Here is a 19877-nt window from a genome sequence, read left to right as displayed (position 1 = left end):
AGTTACTTCCACATAGCAGTCGATCTATGCTGAACTGTTAATTAAGAATAACCAATTTTAACAATAAATAAATAGGAAAATGTAGCTTACCACCTTGAACTGTATTAAGTAAAAGAATGAAATTTTGAGCACATGTTACTTATTCCCAAACCAATAGTGACAACAGCACTCTCTCAGCTCAGATAACTAAAGGACAAACTAAATAAATTAAATAATTTTTAACCAAAGAAAGCAGCGCACTCTGAATTTCGGAAAAACTTTAGGACTAACTACTAAACTGAAATTATAGTTTAATTGTACGCTATAGAATTTGAATTTTATTCAGACAATATCCTATGAAAATGAATAGTTGGTTCTCAGTTTTTTAGAATGAAAGGTAACAAGAACAATTGGAATGAAATACCTTTAAAATATTTTATAGCATTATAATAGCAAACTAGGTCAAAAAGAAACAGAGGATTATAGTGAACACTAAGAAATGTAATAGAAAAAATATGTGAACAAGCAGAGGTTTAAATTAAATTGAAATACTTTGTATACCTAATATTGAAATATCTGTAAAGTCTTTATAAGTTCTTTTGGCCTTACGGCCGGCTGTACACTGTTATCACTATGTTTAAATACACTTTCAGTGCCTATATAGTATATATTATACTCTTACTATAGTAATTAGATTACAGACTGATGTAATGTTCAATATACTATTGATGGCATTAATTTGTTCTGATAGAAATTTTACATTTATCCCAATTTTTCATATTAGATTAAATACAAATACATAGGGGAATGCCTAGGTTTTGACTTGTCTACCAGGATTCTACCTACAACTTCCTATCACATTTAATACCTTTCTTATATTATATCACCCTTAATATATGTGGTCTTCAACTGACTATTAGCATGTATCTTATACCTATATTTAGCCTTAGTTGGGCTACATCTCTTTTATACCTTGTTAGATTATATTGTGATAATTAACATTATGAGCTATTTATTACACTACAAATAATAATAAGATACTACGTCAGTCGCGTAGGATAAACTGTACCACAGATTACATTGGGGCTCAGGGTGGTCCGATAAGTAGTCCAACTTGCCATTCAGCATTCAATGCTTTAGGTTCTCAAGAAGACTATAATATTGAGAAAAGCCTAATTACAGATATAACAATTAATCCAGAATCTGAAACTAGAATATCGCCCAATACTACAGAGCATATAATGCATGGTAAACAATTTTTTAAAATTTAAAACATGTAGTAATCAACTTTGTTTAACTTGTCCAGCAATGAACCCTAAACATTACTCAGTAAATGTAGATTCTCCAGTATTCTGCCATGCTAGTGGTGTAGTATACCTTATTTGTAATAAATGTGAAGCAAAATATATAGGAAAAACTAGTGGTGAATTACATATTAGAATAAATGTACATAGATCCTATATAAAATTTTTTTTAATAAAAAAGATATTGAACTGCAGCATTTTCAGGTTCACAGCTTCAATAACATCTCCATTACTATATTAGCAACAGAAAGTAATAATTTTAAAAGACTGGAAATAGAAAAGTTGAACATATTAAGATATAAATCACTTTATCCTTGTTGACTCAACAATAAATTCAATGGCCACTGTTATACTAATAATATACAGGACCACTGTGTCTATAAAATTTTCCAAATGATAAAAAGACTAATACCCAAACACAAAAGAGAAAATACTAATAAAAAAACTCGCACAGATAATAAATTAGGTAATTTTGCTGATATGTTAAAATCATGGGACAAACCTATTATATATGTTAAGTATATTCATGATATTATTTTTGGCCTAAAACATAATAAGCTTAGAGCCTTATTGAAAATAAGTATTACATATAGCTATAATAACATACACTTAAACTGTCTACTGAATAATATCTTTAAATTCAAATTAGGTAATAAGTCTAAGGTCACTAAGGAATACACCATTTTTAAATTCCGAAACTTAGTACTGGATAATATACGAATGGATCAAATTATCAAAAAATTTAAATATGCACTACCAATTACAAACTCTTATATTAGTACCGTTTCAGTTACAACAAACCTATAGGTCTAAGTATGCAATTACAAACAAGTGGCCTGCAACCTAGTGAAAAGTGGTATTGAGGTGGAATGTTTTTGCCATCTGCTTCAATATCAAACTAAATAAACTAAATACATGGATAAAAATCATAAACACATTATTACCGGGGATTTGATATCATTTCTCACACAGAATTGTGTAACCTATTATCTTATGGATTCAAATTTAGGCTTAGTACAAAAAGTTGATTAAATATGATTAATAAACAAATACACAGAGGTAGTACAATTTTTCTTAAAACTGGCATACAAACATAAAACACCTTTGGAAGCTTTCCACATGTGGATCTCACCTACGAAGCTATAGAAAAACATATAGGCTTTATGCTTAACAAAACACAACCTACAAAGATATTTGATATGTCCATAATTAAACAGCAATTAAAGAAGGTAAAAACTAAGTTCATAATAACAACAATAGACAAAGCAGCCAATAACTGCAGCATTATATGTAAAAAATTCTATACTTTCACATTATTAAATGAGCTCAATAATAGCACAATTTACAAATTGATAACATATAACCATAACACCATCATTAAGAAATTACAGGCCATGCACAAAAGGTTAAAATTAATAAATCCAAACACCAAATTTCCTTATGTACATTGTATACCTAATTTCCACACATCCCCTATAGGATTCAGTTTTATCACATCATGTAGGAACAGTTATGCCAAGCTCTCACATCAAAAACTGGAATGCCTACTAAACATCATATTAAGCAATATAGGTACATCTAGAATAATTCTTAATAACAGCCCAATATTAGAATGTTTAAATAACAACTCCAATACAATAGAACATATAAGTACTTTCGACTTAAAAACCTGTTTACTAGTATTTCCCATAACAACTTAAAATCTGTATTTAGTAATTATTATAAGGAATATAAAAACATATTACAATGACAACAGAATTACTGGGACAGCTTAATTAACTTACGTTTATTCAATAGCTACATTTTTAATGGAAACAGTATATATATAAACAACATACAGGCATAGCAATGGAGGTCTGCAGCTCATGCCTAGTTGCTAACTTCTATTTGCATAATTTTGAACGAAACTTAAATAAAAACCTAATACGGATACATAGATGATCTAATAGTAATAAATGAACCCAACTTTCTTAAAGATGAAGTTAAGCACTACCCACCCGAATTAGAGATAGAATGTACAAATAAGCATAATACCAATACAGCTACCTATCTAGAAATATATATAGAAGATAAAACATTATACACTAAAGTATATGATAAGTGCAAAGAATTCAGATTTAAATCAATAAGCCTAACACACTGGCATTCTAATATTTCAAAGAGAATACACAGGAATATCATTGTTTCACAAAGCATTAGACTGATAAAAATATGTAATAATGGCAATAACATCATAGAACTACTTATAGAATTTAGGTCTAAGCTTATTAATAATGAATTTCCAGCTCATTTTATCGCAAAAACCTTCACAAAGCCATTTTTATTGCTATTGATAAATGGCACAATAATATAAACCCAAATTAAATAATAGCTAGCTAAAGTATTTTCTACATAAGTATTTCAAGTTTAATATAATCCTCTGCTTGTTCACATATTTTTCTATTACATTTCTCAACATTCAGTATCCTCTGTTTCTTTTTCACATAGGTTGCTATTATAATGCTATAATAGCTATTCAAAAATCACATTAGTCATTTTGAGGACCTGTACATATGTATATAGTAGGCACTACCTTTAGAGCATGTAACATATAGCTTACGCTCATTGAAAAAGTTGTACCTATATTTGTTCTTAAAGCAGTAATCAATTTCATCTTTTAAAGGGTATTTTTCATTTTTACTTTGTAAAATATTTTAAATGAATTTCATTCCAATTGTTCTTGTTACCTTTCATTCTAAAAAATTGAGAACCAACTATTCATTTTCATAGGATATTCTCTGAATAAAATTCAAATTCTATAGTGCACAATTAAACTAAAATTTCAATTTATTAGTTAGTCCTAAAGTTTTTCCGAAATTCAGAGGCGCTGCTTTCATTGGTTAAAAATTATTCATTTAATTTATTTAGTTTGTCCTTTAGTTATCTGAACTGAGAGGACACTGTTGTTACTATTGGTTTGGGAATAAGTAACATGTGCTTAACATTTCATTCTTTTACTTAATACAGTTCAAGGTGGTAAGCTGCATTTTTCTATTTATTTATTGTTAAAATTGGTTATTAATTTATAACCAATTTTAACAATAATATTAATATTAATTTATTGTTAAAATTGGTTATCTTAATTAACAGTTCAGCATAGCTCGACTGCTATGTGGTAGTACATTCTGTATATTCGTTTCAAAGCTATCTGTTGTGCTAGCTGTTATCTTGATTGTTTGCTGTTAAATTTAAAGTTTAGAATAAATCGACTTTATGTTTATTAATTGGACCTAGTTAAACTGGCAGATAGCAATCAGAAACAGATGCCTTGCTAATTATTGGTGGGATATATTGAATGGAGTTAGCCTTGAAAAATTTCCATTTAATGAATGTATCTGTATATCAATAATTAGCTACATAATCATTATTGTATTCTATATTATATACAGTGAAACTTCTCCTAATGGACACCTCTCGTTAACAGACATCTCTCTATAACGGACATTTTCAAATTCCTCAACTCACCTCCATTGGTTTTAACGTGTTTTTTGCAGCTTCTGTCTAGCGGACATTCTCTGTAACGGACGCGGACAGGCAATCTGCACTGTTTCGTTTAGATTAGCACTTAATTTGATCTCCCAATAACGGACAGCAGGCGAGCTCAAGGCCCTTTTTCTAGGAACGTTTCTTCCACATATTGCCCCAATCGTGAGTTTATTTTCTATTTCCAATTCTCTGAATTTTATCAAGGTTTACGTCGCGGTTCTAAACCCTTTTTCAAGAATTTTAAGGCACGTGTAAAACTTCTGATGAATTCGGTGTGTGCAGGGAAGGGGGGAATATGGTCGGCCTTTCGTCTTTTCAGTTTTCAGTTTTCAGTTTTGTTCAGTGTCGTGTGAAGTGCACAATGTCTTCCTGTAAACATTTAACTTTAAAAGATAGTCGAACTCATTAATGCGTATGATCGGCAAAAAAATAGTGTTCGCAATCTCGCTGTAAAATTCAAAATCGGGAAGACGCAGGTAAGCGACACCCTAAAGAAAAAAAATGAACTGCTCAAACAATTTTGGCAACACGTAAATGATCAGGTTCAAAAATCATTCCCGAAAACTGTTGGACTTCAAATTTGTCGTGCACGTGCTAAAAAAATTCCCATTAATGGGCCTATTATTAGGGAATAGGCTTTGGAGGTTGCGAAATCTATGGGAGTAAATGAGTTCAAAACTTCTGTGGGATGGCTAGACAAGTTCAAAACTCGGCATAAAATTTCTTGGAAAACCGTAAGTGGTGAAGGTGGATCTGTTGATACTGGGGTTGTGACAGAGTGGACCGTCAAATTGGAAGATTTATGTCGTGATTTTGAAGCTAAGGATATTTACAACTGTGACGAAACAGGGTTGTTTTTTAAAGCTCTTCCTGAAAAAACAATGAGTCTAAAAAACGAAAAGTGGTAGGGCGGAAAAATTTCTAAGGAACGTTTGACTGCACTATTGTGTACAAATATGCTGGGAGACTTTGAACAACCTCTTGTTATAGGAAACCCACAAAATCCTCGTTGTTTCAAGGGCATAAAGTTGAATCTTTTGAATGTTGACTGGAAGTCTAATAAAAAAGCGTGTATGATACGAGATATCATGAGCGAATGGATAAGTCACTTTAACCAAAACATGATTCGTCAAAACATAAAAATTATTCTTTTCATGGATAATGCTGCATCTCACCCGCACATTGAATTGTCCAACATTCAAATCATTTTTCTGCCACCAAACACATCTGCAGAGTGTCAGCCCTTGGATCAAGGGATAATAAAAAGTTTTAAACTTCACTACAGAAAAAGTGTTTTAAGACATCTCATTGCGAACATGAATGATGTAACATGTGCGAGTGACCTTGCAAAGAAAATCAGCATCCTAGATGCGATTCAATGGATTTCCTCTTCAGTAAGCGCAATTAGAAAACAAACTGTCGTGAACTGTTTTGTAAAGTCTGGCTTCTCAAACGCAAAAATTTAAGTTGTGAACAGCACTGTGGAGCACCAAGAAGAACAAGAACTTCAACATCTATTGATAATGTACGATACTTCCGCTACAAGTGACCCTAGCTACAAAGATATAGACTCAAACCTCACTACAGAAGATGGTGCTCTAGATATCAACGACATTATCATCGATATTTTTCAAGAAGTTCCTCATGAGGATGAAGAAATGGAAGGAGGTCATTCTGTCAAAGAACATATTAATGACGAACCACTGATGAAAATAGAAGAAGCGCTCATACAAATCAATCGTTTAAAAATGTTTTTCGCCGCTGAAGAAGATACTGAAGGACTTTTGATGGTTTCTTCACTCCAAACAAAATTATCAGCCTGAAGAAGGTGCAGAAGAAAATAATGATTACTGTATGTATTTTTCTTAAGGTAAAGTCATAATATGCATAGCACAATTGTATGTATATTATTTACAAAAATATTGTTCAAAATCTGTATATATTTTAATTTAATATTAAACGTTTAATAATTTAATTTTTATTTAATTTAACATTAAATGTTTAACAATTTTTCTTTCTTTCTTTTTTTTTTTTTTTCCTCCCTCAGACTTCTTGTTAGCGGACACTTCTCTCTAACGGACACATTTTCGTTCCCCATGGCTGTCCGTTAAAGGGAAGTTTCACTGTATTTATATTATATTATTGCTAATTATATGTTTATTTCTAGGGTATGGCAATGTAGACCAACACAGGCTATTTTAGTCTTTATAAGTTCTTTTGGCCTTATGGCTGGATGAATTTGAGGTATTGCTCAAAACATCAAAGGCAGATATCGTTGGGATATCAGAGACGTGGTGTCACAGATATAAGGAATGCGGTACTGGAATTTGGGGAGTACAATGCGTACAGAAAGGATAGACAAGATAAGAAGGGAGGATGAGTTATGCTATTAGTTAAGAAACACAAAATCCAAGGAATTGAAGCCAGTCGACATTACTGAACAGTGCAGTGTCGAGTCAGTTTGATGTTATATATCCATTTGGAGATCAAAATTGAGAGTAGTGTATTATAGGCCTAATGACTCTGATGAGTTAAGAAACTGTACAGGGAAATACAGTGGGCCAGTAAATCAGAGAGTGGCCCAGTAAATACAGTGGGCCAGTAAATCAGAGAGTCTTATAATGGGGGATTTTAATTTACCAGATATTGACTGGAATTTATGGGTTGGTCACTTGCACACTAGGAAGGCTTTTGTGGATTTATTGGACGATTGTTTTCTACATCAGCATGTTCGGGAGCCAACTAGAGGGAGTAATACTCTTGATCTGATTATCAGTAGTGATTCTTCATGCATTAAGAATCTGCAGATAAAGGAATCACTAGGTGGCAGTGATCACAGTGTGCTGAAGTGGGATTTACTCAAAGAGGTAACTACCATCAGTAGTAAAGGGAGGGGTTTTTGCTTTCGTAAAGGCGACTACGGTGGTCTGATACAGTAATTAAATTCTATACGGTGGGACAAACTGATGATGTTACCAACAGCAAATTCAAAATGGGAAGCATTCAAAGAATTTATCTTGGAAGTTATTAGGTTTTACATACCAACAAAAAAATATTGTTCAAGGTTTAGGCCTAAATGGATGTCATATGAACTAATGGGACATATGGCAGAAAAGAAAAATGCATGGGATACATATAAATTAATGGGTGACATGGAAGCCTATGATAGATACAAGCTCATCTGTAACCAAGTCATAAAGGATGTTAGGCAGGCAAAGGCAGATTAAGAGAAATCTTTGGCAAAGAATGCAAAGAAAAACAGTAAAGAGTTCTTTACCTATATAAACTGTAGAAGGAAAGGGATGAATCAGATTGGTAATCCGGATATTGATTGTTCAACTGTTGCTGAACCTGCTCAGGTGGCTAACAAACTAAATGAGTATTTTGCATGTACATTTACACATGAGGAGTTATTGAGGGAGGGAATGTCAGAGGTGAATTAAACTCTGGCAGCGAGCTAGATGGTTTTGTAATAACTGAGAGGAAAGTGGAGGAGAAATTGTTGAAGATAAACATAAAACAGGCACTCAGGGTGGATGGGATCTATTCAGTTATATTAAAGGAGGCAGCAAAGGAAGTAAGCAAACCCTTAGCCATAATTATGAGAGCTTCTTTGGACTCAGGGGAAGTACTGATGGACTGGAGATGTGCAAATGTGACCCCATTCACAAAGGAGGATCAAAGGGCGACATAAGTAATTATGGTCCTGTTAGTTTAACTTCTGTTCCAGGAAAATTAATGGAGGCACTGGTAAAAGAAGCACTGCAGGATCATCTAGACAAGGCTTCAGTTATAGCTTGGACACAGCAATAAGGGAGTCTTGCCTGACCAATTTTGAAGGATACTATAATGTGGTCACAAAGGAACTGGATGCAGGGAATAACTTTGATATTATATATTTGGATCTTAGAAAGGCTTTTGATACTGTTGCACATGGAAGACTGCTGAACAAATTTGAGCAGTGTGGCATTGGAGACAAATTGCTGCTTTAGATAAAGGGATCGTTCAGTGGGAGCATACAGAGAGAGTGGTCATCAATGGACACTGCTCATTGTGGACTAATATTAGTGGAGTCTGTCAGGGTTCAGTGCTGGGTCCATTGTTGTTTTCTGTATTTATAAATGATATTGATGATGGTATATCAAGCTTAATGTCCAACTTTGCAGACGATACAAAGTTTGGCAGGGTTGTTAAGAACACTAATGACAGTACGCTGCTGCAACAGGATCCAGAAATGTTGAGCAGATGGGCTTGAGAGGTTGCAAATGAAGTTTAACATTGACAAATGTAAAGTTCTACATATAGGAAGCAGTAATCCCAGAGTATCGTATCAGCTCTCTGTTATCACACTGACAGTGGTAGAGAATGAAAAGGACCTGTGGGTAATTGTGCAGGCAGATATGAAGTTTTCTGAGCAGTGCAGATGGTCTGCAAGAGTAGCTCATAGTGTCTTGTCAATGATATACAGGAATTTTTCTAGCAGGGATAAGGAGGTGATTATCGTCTTGTATAAGGCAATGGTCAGGCCACACCTTGAGTACTGTATATAGGTCTGGAGGCCTCATTTTAAGAAGGATGTAGAGCTGTTGGAATGAGTACAGAGAAGGGCAACAAGATTAGTGAATGGAACAAAGGGTTGCTCTTATGAAGAAAGGTTTAAATAATTTTGCAAATTAGCATTTGGCATTAGCATTAGTAGAGGCATATGATGCAAGAAAGCAAGCTTATGCAGTATCAGCCAGAAAGAAAAAAAAAAAAAACAAAAAAAACTTCCACTTCATCCCTCTGTTCGTTCGAAATACCTGTCCAGCTGAGCCTTAAATTTATTTAGGCTATCAACTTCCACAACAAGGGATGGAAGTCTGTTCCACCAACCAACTACTCGCTGGCTAAAGGAAAATTTCCGGACATCTATCCTACATCTGTCTTTCCTCAATTTGAATTTATGCCCTCTCAGGTGATTATTCTGAGCAAGAGAAAGAATCCCATCAGCATCGAGCATGCTCAAACCATTCAAGGCTTTATACACCTCTATCAGATCACCACGCCGGTGTCTAGTCTCCAGACACTGTAATTTGCAAAACTTAAGCCTTTCTTCGTAAGAGCATTTGTTCCATTCACTATTCTTGTTGCCCTTCTCTGTACTCGTTCCAGCAGTTCTACATCCTTCTTAAAATGAGGCCTCCAGACCTGTATACAGTACTCAAGGTGTGGCCTGACCATTGCCTTATACGAGGGAATAATCACCTCCTCATCCCTGCTAGAAAAATTCCTGTATATCATTGACTAGACACCATGAGCTACTCTTATAGCTCGTCTGCACTGCTCAGAGAACTTCATATCTGCCTGCACAATTAACCCCAGGTCCTTTTCATTCTCTACCACTGTCAGTGTAGTACCACAGAGTTGATACGTTGCTCTGGGGTTGCTGTTTCCCATATGTAGTACTTTACATTTGTCAATGTTAAACTTCATTTGCCACCTCTCAGCCCATCTGCACAACCTTTCCAGATCCTGTTGCAGCAGCATAGCGAGGGACTCCACTGATAACATTAGTCCACGATGAGCAGTGTCCATTGATTACCACTCTCTGTCTTCTCCCCCTCAACTACCCCTTTATCTATCCATAGCAGCAATTTGCCTCCAATGCCACATTGCTCCAATTTGTGCAGCAGTTTTCCATGTGCAACAGTATCAAAAGTCTTTCTAAGATTCAAGTATATAAGATTAAAGTTATTCCCTGCATCTAGTTCTTTTGTGACTGCATCATAGTATCCAATTAAATCGGTCAGGCAAGACTTTCCCTTAACAAAAGCATGCTGTGTCCGAGCTATAACTGAAGTCTTGTCTAGATGATCATGCAGTGCTTCTTTAACCAGTGCCTCCGTTAATTTTCCTGGAACAGAAAAACTCACAAGTCTATAATTACTTGTGTCAGCCTTTGATCCTCCTTTGTGAATTGTGGTCACATTTTCACATCTCCAGTCTATGGATACCACCCGAGTCCAAGGAAGCTCTCATAACTATGGCTAAGGGTTTGCTTACTTCCTTTGCTGCCTCGTTTAATATAACTGGATAGATCCCATCCACCCCAGGTGCCTTTCTCGTGTTTATCTTCAACAATTTCTCCTCCACTTTACTTTCAGTTATTACAAGATTATTTAGCTTACTGCCAGGGTTGAATACACCTCTGGCATTCCCCTCGCTGAATAACTCCTCATGTGTGAATGTCGATGCAAAATATTCATTCAGTTTGTTAGCTACCTGAGCAGGATCATCAACAGTTGACCCATCGATATCAAGTAAACCAATATGATTCATCCCCTTCCTTCTAGAGTTTACATGAGTAAAGAACTCTTTGCTGTTTTTCTTTGCATCCCTTGCCAAAGGTTTCTCGTAATCTGCCTCCGCCTGCCTAACCTCCTTTGTAACTTGGTTACAGATCAACTTATAACTGTCATAGGCTTCTATATTACGTGTTAATTTATATGTATCCCAGGCATTTTTCTTCTCTGCATATGTCTCATTAGTTCATCTGACTAGTATTAAGACCACTATAGTTTTGACTGTGATTGGGGTCTCCTCAGTTGGTAGGTAGTCACTTGGAATATCTGATCAACCCTTTGATGAGATGGTATCTACAATATGTAAGATGCAAGACGGTGGTAGTAAATGAAATAGACATAATTAAGTCTATGCAAAAGCCTTGAACTATGAATGTTATAAAAAGTCATTGTGCATGTTGGGCATAGCCTATTACTGTACACAGTTATGAGCATTAGCATTAGTAAAGGCATATGATGCAAGAAAGCAAGCTGATGCAGCATCAGCCCAAAAAAAAAAAAAAAAAAAAAAAAAAAAAACACACTTTCATTTCACCCCTCTGTTCGTTCAAAATACCTGTCCAGCTGAGCCTTAAATTTATTTAGGCTATCAACTTCCACAACAAGGGATGGAAGTCTGTTCCACCAACCAACTACCCGCTGGCTAAAGGCAAATTTCCGCACATCTGTCCTAGTTCTGTCTTTCCTCAATCTGAATTTATGCCCTCTCAGGTGATTATTCTGAGCAAGAGGAAGAATCCCATCGGCATTGAGCATGCTCAAACCATTCAGGGTTTTATACACCCCTATCAGATCACCTCGCCCTTGCCTAGTCTCCAGACACTAATTTGCAAAAGTTAAGCCTTTCTTCTTAAGAGCAACCCTTTGTTCTATTCACTACAAACTGGGTTTGCTACTTAGTGCATTGATCTCATATTGTGAAGATCATTTCAGTTGCCTGTAGTATTGCATCATGCTAAATAAATACATCTCGCCACTGGATTGTTCAGGTGTTCTGTGCCTACCTATCCACCGAAGAGACCGTAATTGGGATTGAAACTGGATTGAATCTGGATAGTCGGATATACTTTAAATAAAGAGTACACTTCCCCATTGGAGGTGCTTTTTATTTAGAGTAATGCAATATCAAGGCAACACATGGTGAAGTGACTTCACAATATGAGATCAATTCAGTAAGTAGCAAACCCAGTTTGCTACTTAGTGAATTGTTAGCAAACCCAGTTTGCTCAAAGCTATGTACAGAAAGAGACTATGCCTTACAGATATAAAGGAGGACACTAAATATTGCTTCCAGAATAATTCATTTAAATGGTTTTTTTTTCAGGCCATTCATGTCTAGTACCCTGAAATCATCACCCCAGTTGATAGGATCTAAGAAGTCCCTCAAGCTAATATAGTTTTCTCTTCCCCTCCACCAAATTGAAGCCCTCCCCTTTGCTTTGGCCATCGAAATATCCTTGGACACTATCCATTTTATGACATAGTTGTGGTTGTTACCTGCTAATGGTTCTTGCACCATTATATCTCTGATAATACCTGGATCCTTAGTTAGAATCAAGTCAAAGTGGGTTCAAAAAACTGACCCTGCTAGTTGTTTTTCTTGACCAAAAATTCTAATCAATAAGGCACAAGTTAAATTCACCCATAATGGTACAGTCACCCCTGCTTGCCCATTACATTGTGTAAACTGATTATTTAACATATTCTTCACAATCATTATGCCTTCAGCATATCTTGACCATCAATTTTACATTATCAGCAGACAAAATGGTGTGCGTGTTACACACCACTCATTTTGTCATGTTAAATTTTTTACTTTTCTGATTTGACAAACTACCTAATCCCTTGCTTAAGCTATGCAGGTTATGCACATACTGTCAAGAAAATCTTTGTGAAAAGGTTAAAGGATGGGACAAATTAGAAGGGATAAGCAAACCAAGTGGATAATTTATTTTTATTTTTATTTATTATTATAAAAGGAAAATACAGTAGACTCTCGATTTTCCAGGATAGATGGTAAAAAACAAATCCCGGATAATCCAAAAATACAGAACTCCCCGACATACGTAGGAATATGTATACGAATACATTCCAGGACTTCTTACTTCGTCGAGTTTTACATAACTCAGGAATGACTAGTAAATATTGCTACTATATTATTATTGACAAATCTGAATTCAGCGTGATACTTGTTAATGTTTGACCATTTTCACACATTCTTATTAGTTTCATTTTTTGATCCAAATCGATCACTTTCCTTTTCTTGGCAGATTTACTATTACCGCTGTCACTTATTATAAACGGATGCACCATTTTCAAACTTTTAAATAATTTCAAGTTTTTGTTTAACTGAAAGTGCAACTCTTTTGCGTTTACCCATCATTTTCGTGATTTCTAAACAAAAAATATATATATATTTACTATAAAAACATTTTCGACATCCCTGACATAAATAATGAAACAATTTGTCTTTTTTGTGCGACGGAATACAACAATCAACGCGATGCACTAAAACAAACTAAACATTTGGTTTTTTTTTTTTTTTTCTGAGCGGTGGGTGTGAAGACAGCAGGAGTTGCAAGATAATAGGCACATTAATCTCCCAATGTCTACCACTGTCTCAGAGATATTTTAAATTCTATATAGTGTGGGACCAACTGATGATATTACAAACAGCAAATTCTAAATGGGAAGCATTCAAGTAATTAGTTTTAGAAGCTACTAGGCTTTTCATACCAACTAAGAAATACTGTTCAAGGTTTAGGCCCAAATGGATGTCAGATGAACTAATGAGACTCGTGGCAGAGAAGAAAAATGCAAAAATGCATGGGATACATATAAATTATTAGGCGACATAGAAGCCTATGGTAGATATAAGTCAGTCTGTAATCAAGTCAAAAAGTAAGTTACGAAAGTGAAGGCAGATTATGAGAAATCTTTGGCAAAGGATGCAAAGAAAAACAGCAAAGACTTCTTTACTTATATAAGCGCTAGAAGGAAGGGGATGGATCAGAAGGATGTTGGATCCACTTGATATTGATGGTTTGACTGTTGATGATTCTGCTCAGATAGCCAACAAATAATGAGTATTTTGCATCTACATTTACACATGAGGAATTATGTGGGGACGTGGAGGACAGAAGCTTACTAAAATCTAACAGGGAGCTAAATGATTTTGTAAAAGCTGAGAGCAAAGTGGAGGATAAATTATGGAGACATAATTACAAGAGCAAAATTGGACTCAGGGGAGATCCCCACGGACTGGAGATGTGCAAATGTATCTCCAATTTACAAAGGGGGACCAGAGGGTGACATGAGTAATTACAGATCTGTTAGTTTAACTTCTGTTCCAGGGAAAATAATTGAGACACTGGTTAAAGAAGCATTGCAGGATCATCTAGACAAGCCTGCAGTAATAATTCAGACAGAGCATGGATTTGTTAAAGGGACATCTTGTGTGACCAATTTGAATGGATACTATGATGTGATCACAAAGAAACTGGATGCAAAAAATAATTTTGATGTCATATACTTGGATTTCAGGAAAGCTGTTGATACTGTTGCACATGGAAGTCTACTGTACAAATTGGAGCAGTGTGGCATTAAGGGCAAGTTGCTACGTTGGATAAAAGGATGGTTGAGTGAGAGAAGACAGAGTGGTAATCAATGGATGCTGCTCTTCGTGGACTAATATTATTAGTGGAGTCCCCCAGGTTTCGGTGTTGGGGCCATTGTTGTTTTGTATATTTATAATTCTATTGATGAAGGTATATCAGGCTTATTGTCGAAGTTTGCAGATGATACAAAGGTTGGCAGGTTTGTAAATGACAGTAATGACAGTATGCTACTGTAACAGGATCTAGAAAAGTTAGGCAGATGGGTTGAAAAGAGGCAACTGAAGTTTAACACTGACAAATGCAAAGTACTACGTGTGGGTAGCAGTAACCCTAGAGAAATGTATTAACTATGTGGTGTTACACTTAGGGTAGTAGAAAATGCAAAAGACATGGAGAGTAATTGTGCAGTCAGATATGAAGTTTTCTGAGTGGAGACAGGCTGCCATAGTAGGTGATGGGGGTGTTGTCAATGATACACAGGAACTTTGCTAGCAGGGATAAGGAGGTGATTATCCCCTTGTATAAAGCAATGGTCAGGCCACACCTTGAGTACTGCATACAGGTCTGGAGGCCTCATTTTAAGAAGGATGCTGGGTTGCTATAATGAGTACAGAGAAGGACAACAAGACTCGGGAAAAAAGGTGTGCTCTTACCAAGAAAAGCTTAAGTTCTGTAAATTGATTGCAGTGTCTGGAGGCTAGGCACCTATGAAGTAATCTGATTGAGGTGTATAAGGCCTTGAATAGTTTGATGGTTTGAGCAAGCTCAAAGCTGATGGGATTCAGTCTTTTTCCTCTTGTCCAGATTAATTGCCTGAAGGGCATAAATTCAAATTGAGGAAAGATGGTCGTAGAAGAGATGTGCGGTAATTTGCCTTTAGCCTGCAGATTGTTGATTGCTGGAACAAACGTTAGAGCAAAAATTTTTTTTTTTTTTTGGCTGATGCTGTATAAGCTTTTTTCCTTGCATCATTTTGCCATTAGTGCTAAATTTCATAATGCATGTATGTTAATGTATCTCTTATAAAAATTAAAGAATGAAAAACTGTGTGATATAACTTTTTTCTTGTCATTTTCATGATTAGTATAGCACTTAATATAGTATAGGACTTCAGTAAGCCCACATGTTACTGAATAAATAATTTAAATTTGATAACTTATGTTATTGTAAATAGTTTTAAAATATACTTACCTTAATTAGTCGTTTTATTCCGAATATTGTGTTATTTAAGAGGCTTTTAACTTTGGCATCATCATTTATGTAATCAGTATGGCGAACACACATAAAGAGAATATATGCCGGTAGTCCTGGTAGTAAGGTCACAGCAACCTTTGGTTTCAGTTCTTTAAAAAAGCATAAATGATTTTTCACATTTTGTTTTTAAATATTAAAATAATATTTTATCAATTTTTTTTAAATTTGAATTTCATTATGAGATGGATAAATATAACACTTTAAAGCACATTTTAAAAAGATCTTCACAATAAAGAGATAAAAAATGCTTTATATTTAATTGTAAGATATTGAATTTAAATTCTGTTTTGACAAAAATGTCCCATTACACATAATAAGCCATTTTCAACTATTTTTAAAGCATATTTATAAAATGCCATATACCCACATATATAATAAAATGCCACATATATAATATCTGTTCCAAGCCTAAAGTAAAAATAGGAGAGGGGGAAAACCAGGTGACTGTTACAATATATGACCAAAAGTATTGTGTACTCTGCAAAAAGTCTACCATACCTGCATATCAGTACACTGCTGTTGCGTGATGCATGAATTTAAACTGTTTCTTCCTCAGTAGCATCCACAGGGCCCATTCTGAGGTGTTAGGTAAGACAATGTTATGTTTTGCATTCTTGTAATTCTGTTAGAGCTTGTTTTTCTATATTTCCTTTGTGAAGGTCATATGTGGGGATTTTATTATTATTATTAGTCATATGGTACATGGAAGCCTGAGGCTTATGCTGTACCAACCAAAAAAAAATTTCTGAATTACCCTGAGAGAGAGAAGTAGAAGGGAATCACCAAGAAAGGGAAGAATGATGATGTCCAGCTCAGGACCCTGGGTGTGCCAAGCCCATACTCACCATATGTGAGCCCCTGGGGTAATTTTACTATGAAGTCAAGTTAAAATTACACTTTCCACAATGTAACTATTGAGAAAAATTCTTCATTTATTGGTTCTAGTAATAATTACAAGAAGTCCAATTAACCTGACAATTCTTTATAATTTTCACAATGTTTTTAACCCACTTTTTGATTTGTTTTCAAGTCTAGAAAGTATTGGAAACACTTTTACTCCATGGACAGATAACCACAGTATTGAGTTTAACATAAGGTTTTCTCCCTTTAACTTTGAGATTTACAAATATTGTTGGAAATCACAAAGTGATATGTGACACATTATCATCCTCTGAAAGTTATTATTATTATTGTTTTTTTTTAAATTTTATTATCTATCTTTTTCTGTTTCAAAGTAACTAAAGCGGTGAAGGTAAAGAAAGCTCATATGAGAAGCACACAAAAGTTCGATAAATTTACCGGTAAAAGTACTTTGCCGCAACAGCATTTGTATTGTTGCCCGCTCAGTAAACATACAGTGGGTGTTATCGGTCAGGAGTAGAAATTGAATCCCATGGGAGATCAAAACCCTCCCGAAGTGGAGGGGGTAACCTGACCTTTTTTCTTTAGAATCACTGGTGGTCTAGTGGATAAACTGTTTATTAAGAAAAAAAAAAAAAAAAGCAACGGTAAAGGAAGCCCACACGAGAAGCACGGCAAACTTCGAAAAAGTTTACCGGTGAAACTACGTTATGAACATTTTTTACGATGTCAGAACTTCCAATATGACTCTGTTCGTAATTCAATTAGTGATTCTAAAGAAAAAAGGTGAGGTTACCCCCTCCACTTCTGGAGGGTTTCAAGCTCCCGTGGGATTCAACTTCTACTCCAGACCGATAACACCCACTCTATGTTTACTGAGCGATCAACAATGCAAATGCCATTGCGGCAAAGTACTTTTATTGATAAATTTATCGAACTTTTGAGTGCTTCTCATGTGGGATTTCTTTACCTTTGCCGCTTTAGTTACTTCGAAAGAGAAAAAGATAGATAATAAAATTTAAAAAAATAATAATAATAACTTTCAATAGAAATGCTGTTGCAGCAAGGTACTTTTACCAGTAAATTTATTGAACTTTTGCATGCTTCTTATGTGGGCTTTCTTTACCTTAGCCACTAAAGCTATGAGGCATCAGTGTATTGTCTGTAAATAGTGCATGCACTGCAGTCAGTTTGCTTGTTATACTATAAGAAAATATGTGCGGAGGTGTGAGTGTGTGTGTGTGTGGGGGGGATCACTACTTTGGTTGTAACCACCAGTGGCACCCGAGACAGTGGCTATAGCTCCATCCTATGATTAAAACTTAATGATTCACCAAAATGTTCCTTGCTTCTTTACCCCGATTAAGAAAATCCTCAGATTGGCACTGTTCTATCTCTGAGAGTTTGGTTGGTTTGGGTTTTATTGTGCTTTATCAACTAAGGCTATAATGTGCCAAAATCAGGTCATGTAAACGATTTCAATGACCTAACAAATGAACTCACCATTTCAAAAATGTATTAAAAAAAAGGGGGGAATTGAAAGGTACATTTTAAATAAGATTAAAAGGGTTTTAATTACAATTGTACTTCCATTATGTCCTTGGATCAATGAAGGATTTGATGCGCATTTATCCTTTATTTTCCAGATTTTCTTCCTGATGACTCTGGGTTTCAGAGTCCAGGTGATGGACAATATGAAATTGATACAAGATTACTTCTAACATCTGATGTAACATTCATACTTAAAATGTGTATGCTTTGGCAGTAACAAGTAGTAGTAGAGGCATGTGATGCAAGAAAGCAAGTGTATGAGCTTATGCAGCATCAGCCAAAGGAAAAAAAAAATTACAAAACAATCCCCTCTAAATGTCCAGTTCTTTGTCCAGTTCCTCCTTAAATTTATTTAACCTATCAACTTCCACAGCGACAGATGGAAGTTTGTTCCAGCAATTAACCACCCGCTGGCTAAAGGCAAATTTCCGCACATCTGTTCTACATCTGTCTTTCCTCAATTTCAATTTATGGCCCCTTAGGTTCGTAATCTGAACAAGTGGAATAATCCCATCAGAATTCAGCATGCTCAACCCATTCAAGGCCTTATATACCTCGGTCAGATCACCTCGCAGGTGCCTAGTCTTCAGCTGCTGCAATTTGCAGAAATCAAGCCTCTCCTGATAAGAGGATCTCTTTATTCCCCTCACCAATCTTGTTGCCCTTCTCTGTACACACACTCAAGCAAATCTACATCCTTCCTAAAATGAGGCCTCCAGACCTGCATGTAGTACTCAAGGTGTGGCCTGACCATTGCCTTATACAGAGGGACAATCACCTCCTTTTCCCTGCTAGCAAAATTCCTGTATATCATTGACAACACCCCATGACCTGCTCTGAAAACTTCATATCTGACTGCACAATTACTCCCAGGTCTTTTTCATTTTCTACCACCTTAAGTGTAGTACCACACAGTTGGTACGTTTCTCTTGGGTTACTTCTACCCATATGCAGTACTTTGTATTTTCAAGGTTAAACTTCAGTTGCCACTTCTTAGCCCATCTGCCCAAATTATCTAGATCCTGTTGCAGTAGCACACTGTCATTAACAACCCTGCCAACCTTTGTATCATCTGCAAACTTCGATACTAAGCTTGATATACCTTCATCAATATCATTGATAAATATACAAAACAACAGTGGACCCAAAACTGAACCCTGTGGGACTCCACTAATAACATTAGTCCACGAAGAGCAGTACCCATTGATTACAAGCCTCTGTCTTCTCTCACTCAACCATCCTTTTATCCATTGTAGCAACTTACCCTTAATACCATTCTGCTCCAATTTGTACAGTAGTCTTCCATATGCAACAGTGTCAAAAGCTTTCCTGTAATCCAAGTATATGATATCAAAATTATATTTTGCATCCAGTTCCTTTGTAACTGGATCATAATAACCAATCAAGTTTGAAGGTCATTAGATTATCTCTGGTAGGATTTC

At 35.4% G+C, this 19877-nt stretch overlaps 1 protein-coding gene across 3 annotated transcripts in view; it reads right to left on the bottom strand.

Moving 5' to 3' along the window:
- didum (dilute class unconventional myosin) overlaps window positions 1-19877 on the bottom strand; it is an 814019-nt gene that overhangs the window by 119515 nt on the left and 674627 nt on the right. For all 3 annotated transcript variants that reach the window (XM_090373351.1, XM_090373360.1, XM_090373369.1), the window contains one exon: window positions 15961-16112. In XM_090373351.1, the coding sequence (XP_090229477.1) occupies window positions 15961-16112 (152 nt within the window). The remainder of the gene's footprint in view (window positions 1-15960; window positions 16113-19877) is intronic.

Source organism: Mastigoproctus giganteus, chromosome 1 (assembly GCF_048544385.1).
Source record: "Mastigoproctus giganteus isolate SK-2022 chromosome 1, ASM4854438v1, whole genome shotgun sequence".
NCBI lineage: Eukaryota > Metazoa > Arthropoda > Arachnida > Uropygi > Thelyphonidae > Mastigoproctus > Mastigoproctus giganteus.
Note: the sequence above shows the minus strand (reverse complement) of the source record. Positions and strands in the feature narration are given on the sequence as shown.